The sequence below is a fragment of the Chanodichthys erythropterus genome, chromosome 12, assembly GCF_024489055.1.
Source record: "Chanodichthys erythropterus isolate Z2021 chromosome 12, ASM2448905v1, whole genome shotgun sequence".
NCBI classification, from domain to species: Eukaryota; Metazoa; Chordata; class Actinopteri; order Cypriniformes; family Xenocyprididae; genus Chanodichthys; species Chanodichthys erythropterus.
Window position 1 is genome coordinate 54,619,092 of NC_090232.1, and position 15,560 is coordinate 54,634,651.

Below are 15,560 nucleotides of genomic sequence, written 5' to 3' on the forward strand. Positions count from 1 at the left end.
GAAAACGGAGTGTTAAAGACTATAAATGCTGTCAGTTCAGTCTTCAGGCGCTGATCAAACAAGTCGAGGTTCGGTCGTCTGTAAACGTCACTCTCACGTGAAATGAACGGACCTGCGGAGATGTGTGATGTCATACATTTAAAGTGTTGCTCGTCCTCCCAACAGTTTCTGAAGTTCCCTGAAATTCTACAAAACATTATATATATATATATGCAGAAATGCTTATTTAAATTAATCAGAAAATCTTATTACTACTTGAAGTGTATCAAAACCACGTGTCAATCAAACTTTGAGTTGAGCCCTTATTTGCACACGCGTGTGTGTTAGAGTGTGTGTGTGTGTGTGTGTTGGTTCCTTTGGTGTCGTCTGTGTCGGAAGTCTCTCTGTTCAGTCCAGCAGAGACGGTTCTGACGGTCTGATGATCGTGGGCCTGTTTGGAGCCGCTGGAGGTCTCCTGCTATACACACACACACACACACACACACAGGAAAACACATCATGCTATCAGAGACCTATGACATGCGTTTCGCTTTTTCACCGTTTTCTTTAAAAAAACTGGATTTTATCAAAAAAGCATGTATAATTAATTGAAATCATGAAAATTATACAGTTTAAACAATTTTTAGACCCCTATAAAATATTTTTTCTCAAATTTTGTGCTTTCTGTTTTAATTTTTCAGGATTTAATATTATTCTGCTTAAATGGTTAAATTAAACTTTAGTCATAAAAAAGCATCTCTAATTCATTGAAATCATAAAATGTATACAATTTAACAACAATTTATTACAAAATTTAACAAATATAAATTTTTTAGGGTCCCATGAAATCTGTTTTATTGTTTTGTCAAAAAACATGTCTGATGAATTGACATTTATATATTTTATGATTCAACAATGGTTTATTAGAAGTGTAAGAAAGATAATTTTTTATGGTCCTATGAAATCAGTTTTCTGGATTTCATTATAATGGTTTAATTAAGTTAATAATCAATAGGCATGTATAATTAATTGAATTCAATAAAACATAATAATAATAATAATAATAATAATGCCCAATGAAATGTTTTAATTCTGTGTTGCCTGTTTTGATTTCTCTGGATTTATGATTTAATACAAATTTATAATCAGAAATGAAGGCATAAAACAAACAATTTAGTTAATCTTTTAAAATGTAAGAGAATGAAAATGCAACAAAGTGCCGCACAACAGAGGTCTACTGTGAAAAATAAACAGATAAAAAAATCAGGTGATACACATTTGAATAGTTTTGTTAGTTATGACTAATATCAGTACAATCTGACACCAGCTTCAACACACAAGTTTGTTATCTGTGAAATCATGAATAATTTAAATGAAAAACAAACATGGAGTTAAACTGGAAGTGTCTCCATATTTGTTCAGTGTGACGGAAGTGTGAATTAACGAATCATGAATATCAATTACATTCAGCCAGTATGAATAAATGACTAGTTGAAAGGCAGACGTTGTCTTCTGCAAGCAGGGATTCTTACTACGAATAATCCGTGGCTCATGAATATTTAATAAGTTATGGTACTGCACATCTGATTCAATTAATATTCATAAGCCTTCACCATTGACATTTCTCTAGCATTATTTTCTTTTGGAAAACTCTATATAAAACTGAGGGTGTTTGAGGAGGGTGTCGGTCGTACCTGGGTATGCCGGGCGGCAGAGAGGGCGGCACACGGGCGGGGCGCGACGGCACCTGAGGGGGCGGAGCCACCATCGGATCTAGAGTGCCACTCCCAAAAGCATTAGAGCCGACTGGAGGCGGGCCGGGCCTGGATGGAACAGGCGGAGCTCCAAACGCAGGCGAGGGGTTAAGAGGAGGCGGGCCCGGCGGGCCGGGGGTGGGGCCTCGCACTGCAGGGGGCCGACCAGGGGGCGGAGCCGTACCTGAGGACGGCTTACGCTGAGATGGAGGACTGACAGAGGAGGAGAAAGACAACAACAAATGCTCTTCAGTCATTACTAGAGCGGTCAAGTGATTTGGGAATATCCCTGATTTGACACATGAATTACTGATGATATCCACATCAAATCTACCTGGGGTCGGTGTGGATCCAGGTGTCGTCCACCGGAGGCGGTACAGGTGCCGACACGGTGCTGGTGCTGATGTCACCGATGATGTGCAGCGCCTCTTTGAGCGCGTGATACATGCGCAGCATCTCGTCGCGCCGCTGCGCCTGTTCGGCCGACTCCTCCATCAGACTGTTCTGATCTCCGGACGAGTACAGATACGCCAGCAGCTCCGAGTGGATGAACTCCTTCGCCTGAGACACAAACACAGTCAGAGACACGAACCCCTGAGACTCCTACAAACTGACAACTGCTGGTGGCGCTAGAGAGGCACAAAACTCTAATAAAATAAATAAAACAAATAAATATCCCCCCCAAACTAAACTTCAATGCAAAAAACAAATGAATAAAATAGTAAATAAACAATAATAATAGTAATAAAAAAATAAGTATATAAAATAACCCCCAAACTCCTTAAATTAAAACATAAAACTAATAAAATAATACAAATAATAAAAATAAATAAACCTAAACTCCAATGCAAAACCAAATAAAAAAATTAATGTAAAAATAAAAAAATACCCAAACTCCTTAAAAAGAATAAATAAAAAATATAATAAATAAACCTCAAAACTCCAACATAATAAAACATAAAATAAAAAAATTATAAAAATAAACCCCAAATTAAACTTAAAAAAATACATTAAAAAAAGAATAAATAATAAAAACAATAAAAATAAACTATATAAAATAAACCACAAACTCTTTAAAAAAATTAAACAAAAATGAATACATAAAATGATATAAATAATAAAAATAAATAAAACTCCAACGTGAAAAATTAAATAAATAATAGTCAAATTAATAAAATATAAATTAAATATACCCCAAAACTCCTTAAAAAGAATAAATAAATAAAAAAAATAAATAAACCTCAAAACTCCAACATAACAAAACAAATAAAATAAAAAATATATTAAAAACAATAAAAAATAAACCCCCAAATTAAACTTCAAAAAAAAGAAAAAGAAAAGTACATTAAAATAATTAAATAAATTAAATTATTTAAATAAATAAATTTAACAATACAAATAAAACTATATAAAATAAACCACAAAAAAATTTGAACACAAAATTAAATAATAATAAAAAATAAATACAACTAACGTGAAAATATTTAAATAATAAATTTAAAAATAATAAAATATAAATTAAATAAACCCCCAAAACTCATTAAAACAAATATAATACAAACAAATAAATACAAAACCTTGAAACTCCAACACATTAAAAATTATACATAAAAGAAAATAAATAAAATAAAACCTCAAAACTCTAATGCAAAAAAATATTCATTAAAATAAACCCCAAGACTCCAGTCCACATACATAAAAAAACATAAAATAATAAAATAAAAATATAAATAAACAAAACAAAAATATTAAATATAAACAAATGAAATCAACCTGAAAACACAAATAAAAGAATGAATAACAAGTAAAAAACATTAAAACATAAATAATAAAAATAAATAAATAAAATAAAATAAAAATAATTAAACCCTGAATCAACAAACTAAACCCCAAAATTCCAATGGAAAACATAAATAAATAAAAAGTAAATAAATAACTAAAAAAGTAAATAAAATAAAACCGAAATAAACAACTCTGAAACGACTAAAAATAAAACATACATAGAAACAAATAAAATAAAACAAACCTCAAAACTTCAATGCAAAAATATGAATAAAATATGAAAGCTTCTGTGATTGACACCAGATTAATGTGAATAAGACATGTGAGCAGTGTCAGATGATGGCATAAGCCCCGCCCACACTCACGTTGTTGATCATCAGGTGCATGATGGTCTTGGGCATGAGGTCTCTGATGCTCTTGTTGACGATGCCGATGTAGGAGTCCACCAGGTTTCGGATGGTCTCCACCTGCCGCTCCAGCTGAGGGTCCATGGAGAGAGAGTCGGCCGGGACGCCGTCCTCGTTCTCCGCCTGGAGACAGACGAGACTCAGATGACGGGAGAAGCACTAAGATTGAGGTGCGTCAGGTGACACTCAGGCGAGACGGTTACCTGGTCTTTCTCCGGGTAGACTCCCGCCCGCAGGAAGGAGGCTTTCCAGCTGTCCACGTCCTCCTGAGAGTCGCAGGCCAGCTCGATCTGACGCAGGTCTTTATACACGTTCCTAAATCACATTAATGGCTGCACGTTACAAATCTGAGAGAAAAGGCTGATTTTTCAGCTAGAAATTGGCATTTAAAATGCAATTTTTTTAAAATAAATACTGCGTAATTTGGTCAAAAATGTTATAATTATGAGTTAATGTAAATGTAAATAAATAAATATTTTTTGTATCTTGTTGAAAAGCATCAATTAAGAGTTAAACTAAAATAATAAATAATTGTTTCAATTATTGCTACACACACAAATTAGCATAATTAATACTAAATTTAATTTATCTAAATTTTATATATATATATATATATATATATATATATATATATTTTAATACTTTATATTTTTTTCATAATATTATAAATGTATATTTTTCTTATTTATTATTTTTTAAATATTTTTTATATGCATTTCTATTTAATTTGTTAATATACAATTATAATAATAATTAATCATAATATTATAAATGTATAATATATTTTTCTTATTTATTTTTATATTTCTTTCTATTTATTTAAATTTATTTCTATTTAATTGGTTAATATATTATTATAAATGGATAATATTCATTGATTTACTTATTTATTCATAATATTAAAAATGTATAATATATTTTTTCATTTTTATATTTATTTATATCTATTTCTTATATATACATAAAATGTATGTATGTATGTATATATGTATTTGTTTACATAATATTATAAAATATTTGTTCATATAATATTAAAGTATAATAACCATTAATTTAAATTTTATATTTATTTTTTAATAATATCATAAGATTAAATAAGTGAATTAATAAATAAATATAAATAAATAATTGTTTAAAAAAATATTCTACAGTGCAACTTCAAAAAAAAATACAATATAAATATTTATAGCCATCTTAATTTCTTAATTTTCAAACATTAAACCATCAAACTTTTATTTTGGCGAGATAAAGCTTCAGTTTCATTGACAACAGCCAATCAATATGATTGATTAATTCGTCGCACCTCTGCTCGGTGTTGAAGATGGCGAAGGTGTGTTTGGTGGACATGAACCCTTTCTCAACGTCTCTGAGCTTCAGGTTATCCAGAGGCAGCATGAACTTCTTCTCTTTCTCCTGGAAAACACACACACACACACACACACACAGATTTAGTTTTCATAAAACATGAAGAATAAATGTCCACACACACACACACACACACACCTCCTCGTCCTTGTACCAGGACAGAGACTCTGCGGTCAGGATGAACCAGTAGTCCTTGGATCCGCCCTTCATGATGCTGATGTTGATGGTGAGCCAACCGCGTCTGATCACCTGAGGCGAGGGGAGGGGATATGATAATGAGGCGGAGGAACAGACCAATTGGCAGACGGCTGAGTTTGTGTGCATGTTGTTGTACCTGGTTGGGCATTGCCCTCTTCTTACTGACCGCGGCGCTCCGCTGCTGCGCGCTGAAACACACGGCTGTTAGACTGCTGCGACTGAAATCAGGGTCAAAGGTCAACAGAGGTCAGAGGTCACTCACTTGGCAAAACCGATGAAGTCCTCGTGGTTGGTGTTGATGTAGGAGAGCTCGATGTCGATCAGCAGCATCACCTGCGACACACACACACACACACGATGATCTGAGGAGAGTAATACAATACAAATAGATACAGGTATGATAAATAAACCAATGAATAAATGAGATACATGTATAATATGATATGCAGAAATGAACCACACCTGGTCTTTAGTTTTACTCTCCCTCTCTCTGACGTATGTGGTGACGATTCTCTCCGTCTCTTCTCTCAGACGAGGATACGAGTTCAGCTATGACACACACACACACACACACGTTAAAAACAGACGAGTAGGACTGCATGCAAACCTGAACCCATGAGTGTTTAAACAAACACCGGCGGTGACTGATTAGTATTTGTGTGATTAGTAATTATAATCCCCACAAAGCAAAAACAAACACAAGCTGAGCTCATCCACCACAGACAAACACTGAACTTCACAGGGTCATGAAACACCAACAGTTATGTTTGCATGTCACATGATTAAGATAGGGCACTGGATTTGACTGGTTATGGGATCTGTCAATCAAAGCGGGTTCGGTTACAGGACTGGATTTGATTGGTTACGGGATCTGTCAATCAAAGCTGGTTTTGGGAGAGGACTGGGTTTGATTGGTTATGGGATCTGTCAATCAAAGCGGGTTTGGGGAGAGGACTGGATTTGATTGGTTATGGGATCTGTCAATCAAAGCGAATTCGGTTACAGGACTGGATTTGATTGGTTATGGGATCTGTCAATCAAAGCGAATTCGGTTACAGGACTGGATTTGATTGGTTAAGGGATCTGTCAATCAAAGCGAATTCGGTTACAGGACTGGATTTGATTGGTTATGGGATCTGTCAATCAAAGCGAATTCGGTTACAGGACTGGATTTGATTGGTTATGGGATCTGTCAATCAAAGCGAATTCGGTTACAGGACTGGATTTGATTGGTTATGGGATCTGTCAATCAAAGCGGGTTTGGTCACAGGACATGATTTGATTGGTTAAGGGATCTGTCAATCAAAGCAGGTTTGGTCACAGGACTGGATTTGATTGGTTATGGGATCTGTCAATCAAAGCAGGTTTGGTCACAGGACATGATTTGATTGGTTATGGATCTGTCAATCAAAGCGGGTTTGGTCACAGGACATGATTTGATTGGTTAAGGGATCTGTCAATCAAAGCGGGTTTGGTCACAGGACATGATTTGATTGGTTAAGGGATCTGTCAATCAAAGCGGGTTTGGTCACAGGGTATGATTTGATTGGTTAAGGGATCTGTCAATCAAAACGGGTTCGGTTACAGGACATGATTTGATTGGTTAAGGGATCTGTCAGAAACGGTCATGTGTTACCTTCTCGGTGCACTTAATGATGAGCGTGGCGAGTTCAGACACCACCAGGTCTACACACTTGAGACACGGCTCCTTCAGTTTAACAATCTGCTTTTTCACTATGGCCTCAAAGGCCAGGTCAGGGGTGAACAGCCCCGTCCTGGAGGATCATGGGACAGCGCAGGTGTTATTTGTGGTGATAATTAGGGGCACAATATTAGGAAAAACTGGACGGGTTGATGAAATCAGAGAAGCACATAACTGTTGATTCATTCTTTACTTCCTCTTTCCTAAACCGGACGTGTGTCCTTTCTGGAATTGCAGCACTTTAACCCGTGAGTCACGATTGTTTAATGCTATTTGTGTGTTTAAACAACATCGTGGGATCGTTCATGTCAGACTGTATTGCTGATGGGAAACATGTCATTTACATGCGCGTTTGCCGAGCAGTTTTGGTTACTGAAGTAGAGGGCAGTTGGTCTTGCGTGACTGAAGCAGTATTGCTTCAGTAAAAGGTCAACAGAGCTTAAGTGTTTTTGCTTTGCGGAGCCGTTAGCAGCGTGAGTCGGTCAGATGTTAGCGTGACGTGCTCAGGCGTCTCTCTGCGTCTACCTTCAGTGTGCACTGCCTGACCGTATTGATGAGCTCCTGGATGACCAGGTCAATGCATTTGAGGCACGGCTCCTTCAGCTTGATCAGCTGCTTTTTCACGATGGCCTCGAAGGCCATGTCAGGGGTGAACAGCCCCGTCCTGAGGTCACACACACACACAACACACGGTCAAACAGAGTAAAACCATGCTGATCTCGCTGGCTGTGTGCAACAACAAAGACTTGGTGTGTGCCGTGAAGTCCTTTCACAGAAACAATGACTCTAATGAGCCGGTGCGTTTATTGAGTTGGTCAAAACTCAGCATTAAGCGGCATGTTGAATTCACCGATCAGGCATAACATTATGAGCACCTTCCTAATATTGTGTTGGTTCCCCTTTTGCTGCCAAAACAGCCCTGACCCGTCGAGGCATGGACTCCTCTAGACCCCTGAAGGTGTGCTGTGGTATCTGGACCAAGATGTTAGCAGCAGATCCTTTAAGTCCTGTAAGTTGTGAGGTGGAGCCTCCATGGATCGGACTTGTTTGTTCAGCACATCCCACAGATGCTTGATTGGATTGAGATCTGGGGAATTTGGAGGCAAAATCAACACCTCAAACTCGTTGTTGTGCTCCTCAAACCATTCCTGAACCATTTTTGCTTTGTGGCAGGAGCATTATCCTGCTGAAAGAGGTCACAGCCACCTGGAAATACCATTTCCATGAAAGGCTGTACATGGTCTGCAAAAATGCTTAGGTAGGTGGTATGTGTCAAAGTAACATCCACATGGATGGCAGGACCCAAGGTTTCCCAGCAGAAAATTGCCCAAAACATCACACTGCCTCCGCCGGCTTGTCTTCTTCCCATAGTGCATCCTGGTGCCATGTGTTCCCCAGGTAAGCGACGCACACGCACCCGGCCATCCACGTGATGTAAAAGAAAACATGATTCATCAGACCAGGCCACCTTCTTCCATTGCTCCGTGGTCCAGTTCTGATGCTCACGTGTCACTGTTGGCTCTTTCGGCGGTGGACAGGGGTCAGCATGGGCATCCTGACTGATCTGCAGCTATGCAGCTCCATACGCAACAAACTGATGTTCTCTATCAGAACCAGCATTAACTTTTGGAGCAATTTGAGCTACAGGAGCTCGTCTGTTGGATCGGACCACACGGGCCAGCCTTCAATGAGTCTTGGCCACCCATGACCCTGTCTCCAGTTCACCACTGTTCCTTCCTTGGAGAACTTTTGATGGATACTGACCACTGCAGACCGGGAACACCCCACAAGAGCTGCAGTTTTGGAGATGGTCTGACCCAGTCGTCTAGCATCCCAATTTCTCCTGCTTCTAACACATCAACTTTGAGGATAAAATGTTCACTTGTTGTCTTATATATCCACCCACTAACAGGTGCCATGATGAAGAGATCATCAGTGTTATTCACTTCAGTGTCTATGCTCATAATGTTATGCCTGATCAGTGTATGTGTGGTGTATCTAGAATTTCTTTGAATAGTTCAAATGTTACAGGTTGCGAAGATAGTGCATGTGATCAGAGAAGTCCAGCATGTGTGATGTAGGACTGTATCACAGTTTAATAATCGAATTATGTTCCTATAATGAGTGCAAGTAGTGTGTCAGTGTGCACTTGCCTGACTCCATGAATGTTCTTGATGGCGTAACTGATCTCTCTCCTCAACTCCTTCTCATCAAACTCCATCTAAACACACACAAACACGCTTATCCACTATTCAAAGTAGTCGTTCCGCTAAAAATGCAAATCTTGTCATTATTTACAAAATATTAGAGCTGCATAATTCTGGATATAGTAAGAATCACAAATGTTTTTGTTTAAAACAAGAGATGATTCTGTATAGACAACTAAACAAACGAACATGCAATTTACTAGAGGTTCTGACAAAATGTTAATTGCTGCAGTCGGTTTAAAAATGATTAACTCATTAAAATGGTTGATTAAATGATTCAATGACTCACTCATAAAGACTCATTCCATTACTGGATGAATCAGTATTTTTGAACAAATCTTGAGAGAATGATTCAATTACATACTTTTTTAACAGCCACTTGTCGCCACCTTCTGGTGTAATTATGTAATAATCTTTATTTGAAATGTCAAGTTACTTTCAAAAGGTGATTTATACCATTTTATCACCACCATATACATCAGTGTTTACATCCCAAATACAATCTTAGTACTTCTATGAAAATATGAATGATTGTAAGAAATACTGATACTGTGTGGTTGAAAAGAAGTTTTTTCATACCTATACATAACTCTCTGGATCAAAACAAAATCTGAATGTTTAATGTGCTCATATTAGTCAAAGTTTTAAAAGACAGAGCCAAATCGCTGTCATTTAGGACTAAGAGTGTGTTTATTTGTGAATCGAGATCTCCCCGTTTTAACAATTAATTGTGCATCTTCACAAAAAATGCTGCAGGTTTGACATTTTTTCAATCAAGTGTTGATTTGACTAGAAATGAAGATCCATTAACACAGACACATCTTGTAAATCAGACTCCAGCGTAACCAAACGAAGTCAAACCCAGTGAATAAACGAGGCTAACTGTACCTTAACGAGCTCAAAAGGGAAGCGCTCGTGGAAGATGCGGTTGATTCGCGCTCCGCCGGAGAGTTCCAGCGTGTCCACCTGATCGCCAGAGCCCTCGATCCGCTTCTCGAAGTCCACGCCGAACTGCTGCACCATCCTACACACACACACAGTGGTTCAATGGGCATGTGGTCTCTTCTATTCACACTCAAGTAAACATACAGGACAATAATAATGTAATATAATGATCTTAATGACACTGCAGAAGGTTTGCGTGTCCGAGTCTCACTGCAGCAGTGCTTTGGTTTTGCGTGTTGGGTCATCCGGTTTGAAGTTCTTGTATTCGTCCACCTCCTTCTCCAGAGAGAGCAGCTGACTCTGTAGTTTACTGCGCAGCGCCGGCAGAGTGTCACGGATGTGATTCGTCAGTTGCTGGAAAGAGTTGATGGAAACGTGACATATCCAAATAAACGATGCGTTTAATGGAGCAGTCTCCTGTGGCTGTTTGTACCTGGTTGAGTGTTTTCTGCAGGTAAGGTGTGCCCATCCGCTCCGCTAGGTGTCTGTACGCCGGATGAGACAGGAAGAACTTCCTCTCGGCAGCCAGAGCGGCTCGGATGTCCTTCCTGCCGTCGATGTCCTTCTGACTGCGGTTCACCACACCAATGTAACCTGTAAACACACACAGACTCATTCAGCCGCCGCGTCACTGCAGCTGTAACACGAGTAACAGTCACTAGTGATGTTTATCTCCAAAGTTGCAAATTTGTGACATTATTTTTAATGCAACATCACAAAATTTGCATAAAAATATGCTGATGGAAACAGCTACAGATGCCGTATTATAGTTGTCGTCAATAAGTGCATTAGTGCCCTCCCCTATTTTCACCAGGAATTCTACTGTTAAACAGTACAATTCATCTTTTATAAATTTTATTTCCAGTAACAAAATGTTTTTGGTTTTCATGTCATTTCCCTTTAACCCCAGGTGTGCAGCACCTCTGCGCAGTGGCAGCAGCTTGTTCTCCAGGATGTCTTTGGCGTCCGTTCCTTCATCCATCAGATCCAGTTTGGTCATCACGCCGATGGTGCGAAGACCTGCGGGGCAGAGGTCAATGGTCAAGCGGGAATTTGGTTTCTCAATTACATCTCGACTTAACAAAAACGTTTTTTCAAACACTAACATTCCCATTAAGTTATGAAAGCGTTATTTCTGAATGTTCTCTAAACGTCCCAAAAGTCCAGTGTTTTTTCTTAGTCTATGTTAACATTACGTGAACATTATGAAGAACGTTTGTTCATGAGAAAGCGTTCCCAGTTCGCTGTCAGAGCGACTCTCACCCTGAGGATCGACCTCTTTGCTGATCTTCAGCGCGTCAGAGTTGGCGAGGTCGGTGTTGGCGGGCGTGACGGCCAGGATCAGGCAGTTCTCTTTGGAGATGAACTGCAGCAGCATGTCTCTGATCACACACACACAGAAGAAAAGAGCTGTCAGTGTTTCAATCAGGTACTGTAGGCCATCAAACCCACAGCTCTTACCTGATCTGGAACTCGATGTCCGTCGGCTGGTCTCCCACCGCCACCTTCGTCATGCCGGGAAGATCGATCAGCGTCAGATTTAAGACTGAGAGAGAGAGGAACGAGTTTGATTCAGAAGTAGACAATAGTGTCATTATACACATCAGTCTCAATGTTACAAAGTAAGTCTCAAATGAGTTCAAATCTCACACGCCCACACATATCGTATCATGTGACGCTTAAGTATAGCACCAGACGGAGTTGAAGTTACCGTTCGGTGAGTAAACGCGCAGGTTGATGGGCACCGGAGAGATTCCCTTATTGGATCCGGTGATTCGGTCCGTCTCAGCCTCGATCTCCAGCCGAACCTCGTCAAAGTCCACAAACTTACGGCCCTTGCAGTGCAGGAACTCGGCATATTCTAGAGAAAGTTAAAATAAATGATTTCTGTGTGAATATATTATAAACTGTAATATATTCCCGTGATGCAGAGCTGAATTTTCAACATCATCATTATGCATTATTGTGATATACATGGTCAGATTTGATGTTAAAGGGTTAGTTCACCCAAAAATGAAAATAATGTCATTAATTACTCATGTCTTTCCACACCCGTAAGACCTACATTCATCTTCAGAACACAAATTAAGATATTTTTGATGAAATCCGATGGCTCAGTGAGGCCTGAGCAATGACATTTCCTCTCTCAAGATCCATTAATGTACTAAAAACATATTTAAATCAGGTCATGTGAGTACAGTGGTTCAATATTAATTTTATAAAGCCACGAGAATATTTTTGTTGTGCCAAAAAAACAAAATAAAGACTTATTTCGTGATGGCCGATTTCAAAACACTGAAACTTCGGAGCGTTACGAATCTTTTGTGTCGAATCAGCAGTTCGGAGCGCCAAAGTCACGTGATTTCAGCAGTTTGACACGCGATCCGAATCATGATTCGACACAAAAGATTCATAACGCTCTGAAGCTTCAGTGTTTTGAAATCGGCCATCACTAAATAAGTCAATATTTTGTTTTTTTTTGGAGCACCAAAAATATTCTCGTGGATTTATAATATTAATATTGAACCACTGTACTCACATGAACTGATTTAAATATGTTTTTAGTACATTAATGGATCTTGAGAGAGGAAATGTTATTGCTCAGGCCTCACTGAGCCATCGGATTTCATCAAAAATATCTTAATTTGTGTTCTGAAAATGAATGAAGGTCTTACGGGTGTGGAACGACATGAAGGTGAGTAATTAATGACATTGTTTTCATTTTTGGGTGAACTAAACCTTTAAAATAAATTATTTCTATGTGAATATATTGTAAATGTAATTTATTCCTGTGATGAAAAGCATCATCATTATGCATTATTGTGATATAAATTGTCAGATTTGATGTTAAGAAGGTTTAATTTGTGTTTTACCAGCTTTACTGTTGACTAGCTGGAGAATCAGAGGCCTGCGAGTGACGATGCCGGATCCTCGCGGAAGAAAATCTCTGAGAATGACGGAGAAAGAGATGGATGAACATTTCTACAGTTTCAAAGAGTAATGAAACCACCAACTTAACCACATGCCAGCTTCTGTGGCATTAAAATATTATTAAATGCAAACACTGGAAGGTTTTTATCAACTCCAAAGTGCAAAAAATTTGATGTTTATGAAATGACACAGAATGACAGCATCGTTCTCTGGTTCATTAAGATACATACTGGAAACTGAGAAAAGAGCAATAAATCACCCTTGAAGGAAAGACAAGAATTTGTGTTTCACTTCCCAGACCAAAGTCTCCCTGCACTGTGTGTGTGTGTGTGTGTGTGTGTGTGTGTGTGTGTGTGTGTGTGTGTGTGTGTGTGTGTGTGTGTGTGTGTGTGTGTTTCTCTTCCTGTTGCTTGAGCAGGAATTCTGAAGAAGTCAAGTCAGCACAGGCTGAAATCTGTCTCAATCACACAGTTATTGCCTCCTTTAGGATACTATTATTACCACACGACTGTTTAGTTGCAATCTTAAAAATATATTTTGTGTTCAGCACAAAAAAAAAAACATTTCAATTTCATTTCATGTGTTGGTGAACTATCACTTCTAAGGTGCATTCACACCAAGAACGATAACAAACGCAAGATAACGATCTGTTTATTATAAACGCGCGTCTGTCGCTTTAAATGATCGTGTCCCATAAAGCAGGATTCTGATTGGCTGTTAATATTTTATTGTTCGTCAGCTGGAAAATAAATAAATAAACAATTGAGAAAGTGATTCCAACGTTATCGTCCCTGTGCTGTCATCGATCGATTTTTCTCAATAACGTTATTATAAATGTTAACAGGTCTGTATAATGTTCATTTTTAGTTAACTATTATGAAATGGTTAATGTTTGACTAGCAGTGACATTCTGATAACTGAACGCTTCAGATCATTTGAGTTAGACGCACATTTTCAGAATTCATGTTTACTCAATTTGTTATACTAATAATTTGAACTAAATCGTAAACTATAAAATAAGTATTTGACAGATTTCACTCTGAGAGTGTTGTTTACACACAAGACTCGGTATTTATCACCTGCCCACGAAGTTCTCCAGCACCGAGCTCTTCCCGGCGCTCTGGCCGCCCACCACTGCGATCTGCGGCAGCTCGAGGTTGCAGCTCTGGCCGATGGAGCTGAAAGCGTCCTGCAGTTTGTTAATGAGGGGAATCAACTCCTCCATCCCGCGGTTCCCCATGACGAGCTTTATCAAACACCACAAACTCCAGAAAACTGTTCAGATCACTTCATCACTCACTTAAACGCCCTTAACTGAGGTGACTCAAAACAAACCGTTTTAATAGAAATAAAACGGACCCAATATATCCAACTCCAGTTGTCAGACAGAGAGAGAAAAACGAAGGCAGAAAGTTTTCCCATCCGGTCAGCAGACCACCATAAACTTCTGAAGAACAGCCCTTGTTTGCAAACCGCGCGTTCCTATTGGCCACTGCTGGTGTCCGTCAAATACGGCAGACGGCGGGTAAACGGGTGGGGCGTTAGACCAGTGACATAGACAATTATTTAACCCGTTTACCATTACATAAAATACTTCAGAGGCGATGTTAACATAGAATTACAGTTGTTTGTGTCTGAGATAATTTACGTGAGTTGACATTCAACCTGAACATCATTTACTCACGAAAATGTCAAGCTATTTCGCAAAAAAAAGAAAAGAAAAGAAAAAAAAAAAACTAAAAAACGGCTGAATAAATTTGACAATTTAAATATTTCACATCTGTCAATCACAAACTGGCTCTTCCTTAAGCTCCGCCTTAAAACCGTTATTGACCGTTATTACCTGACGACTCTTCGCTCTTCAGCAAGCCTGTTTAAAGTGAAATGTTTTAAAATATATATATATTATAGTATACAGTATAGTTATGTTATAACGCAAAAAATATACTTATGGTCCTAAAGATTAGCTTTATTTGCTTACAACATGGATTTTGGCCGATTTCATGAGAATCTCTCAAGATCAGACATCATCTTTTTGTATCATCTCGGCTAATATTCAAATTCAGCTGCTGTATTTTATGTCAGATTTTGTATGACGTTAATATGGAAGTTCATTTCCACCACACAAGAAACCTAAATCTTGCTTTTGTAAACCAAGGATTAGTTCACTTTTAAATAAACTTTTCCTGATAATTTACTCTCCTCCATGTCATCCAAGATGTTCATGTCTTTCTTTCTTCAAAGAATGAGAAATGAAGGTTTTTGATGAAAACATTCCAGGATTTTTCTC

At 38.2% G+C, this 15,560-nt stretch overlaps 1 protein-coding gene across 4 annotated transcripts; it reads right to left on the reverse strand.

The window, feature by feature from the left end:
- Positions 1-315: 315 nt before the first annotated feature.
- dnm2b (dynamin 2b) lies at positions 316-14,730 on the reverse strand. 4 transcript variants are annotated; one of them, XM_067403283.1, is made up of 21 exons: positions 14,350-14,729; positions 13,213-13,286; positions 12,051-12,200; positions 11,801-11,885; positions 11,603-11,721; positions 11,261-11,359; positions 10,773-10,933; positions 10,551-10,693; positions 10,283-10,418; positions 9,341-9,408; positions 7,122-7,260; positions 5,948-6,034; positions 5,748-5,818; positions 5,622-5,673; positions 5,426-5,536; positions 5,226-5,335; positions 4,126-4,237; positions 3,881-4,045; positions 2,068-2,294; positions 1,674-1,946; positions 316-454 (listed from the first exon to the last, which is right to left on the reverse strand). In XM_067403283.1, exons 1-21 carry the CDS (start codon positions 14,508-14,510, stop codon positions 388-390), a joined length of 2,610 nt encoding a protein of 869 aa, XP_067259384.1. In that variant the 5' UTR covers positions 14,511-14,729; the 3' UTR covers positions 316-387. The 4 variants fall into 4 exon arrangements, with proteins under 4 accessions (XP_067259384.1, XP_067259383.1, XP_067259382.1 ...); XM_067403282.1 differs by lacking the exon at positions 7,122-7,260 and adding an exon at positions 7,713-7,851; XM_067403281.1 differs by having other exon boundaries at positions 325-457; positions 14,350-14,730.
- Positions 14,731-15,560: the final 830 nt, after the last annotated feature.

Coding starts and splice junctions, on each gene's coding strand:
- dnm2b (XM_067403281.1), bottom strand. CDS start 14,510: ATGGGGAACCGCGGGATGGAGGAGTTGATTCCCCTCATTAACAAACTG. Junction 7,261..9,340: donor AAGAACATTCATGGAGTCAG/GCAAGTGCACAC, acceptor ATGATCCTCCAG/GACGGGGCTGTTCACCCCTG. Junction 4,238..5,225: donor ATCTTCAACACCGAGCAGAG/GTGCGACGAATT, acceptor AATGTGATTTAG/GAACGTGTATAAAGACCTGC.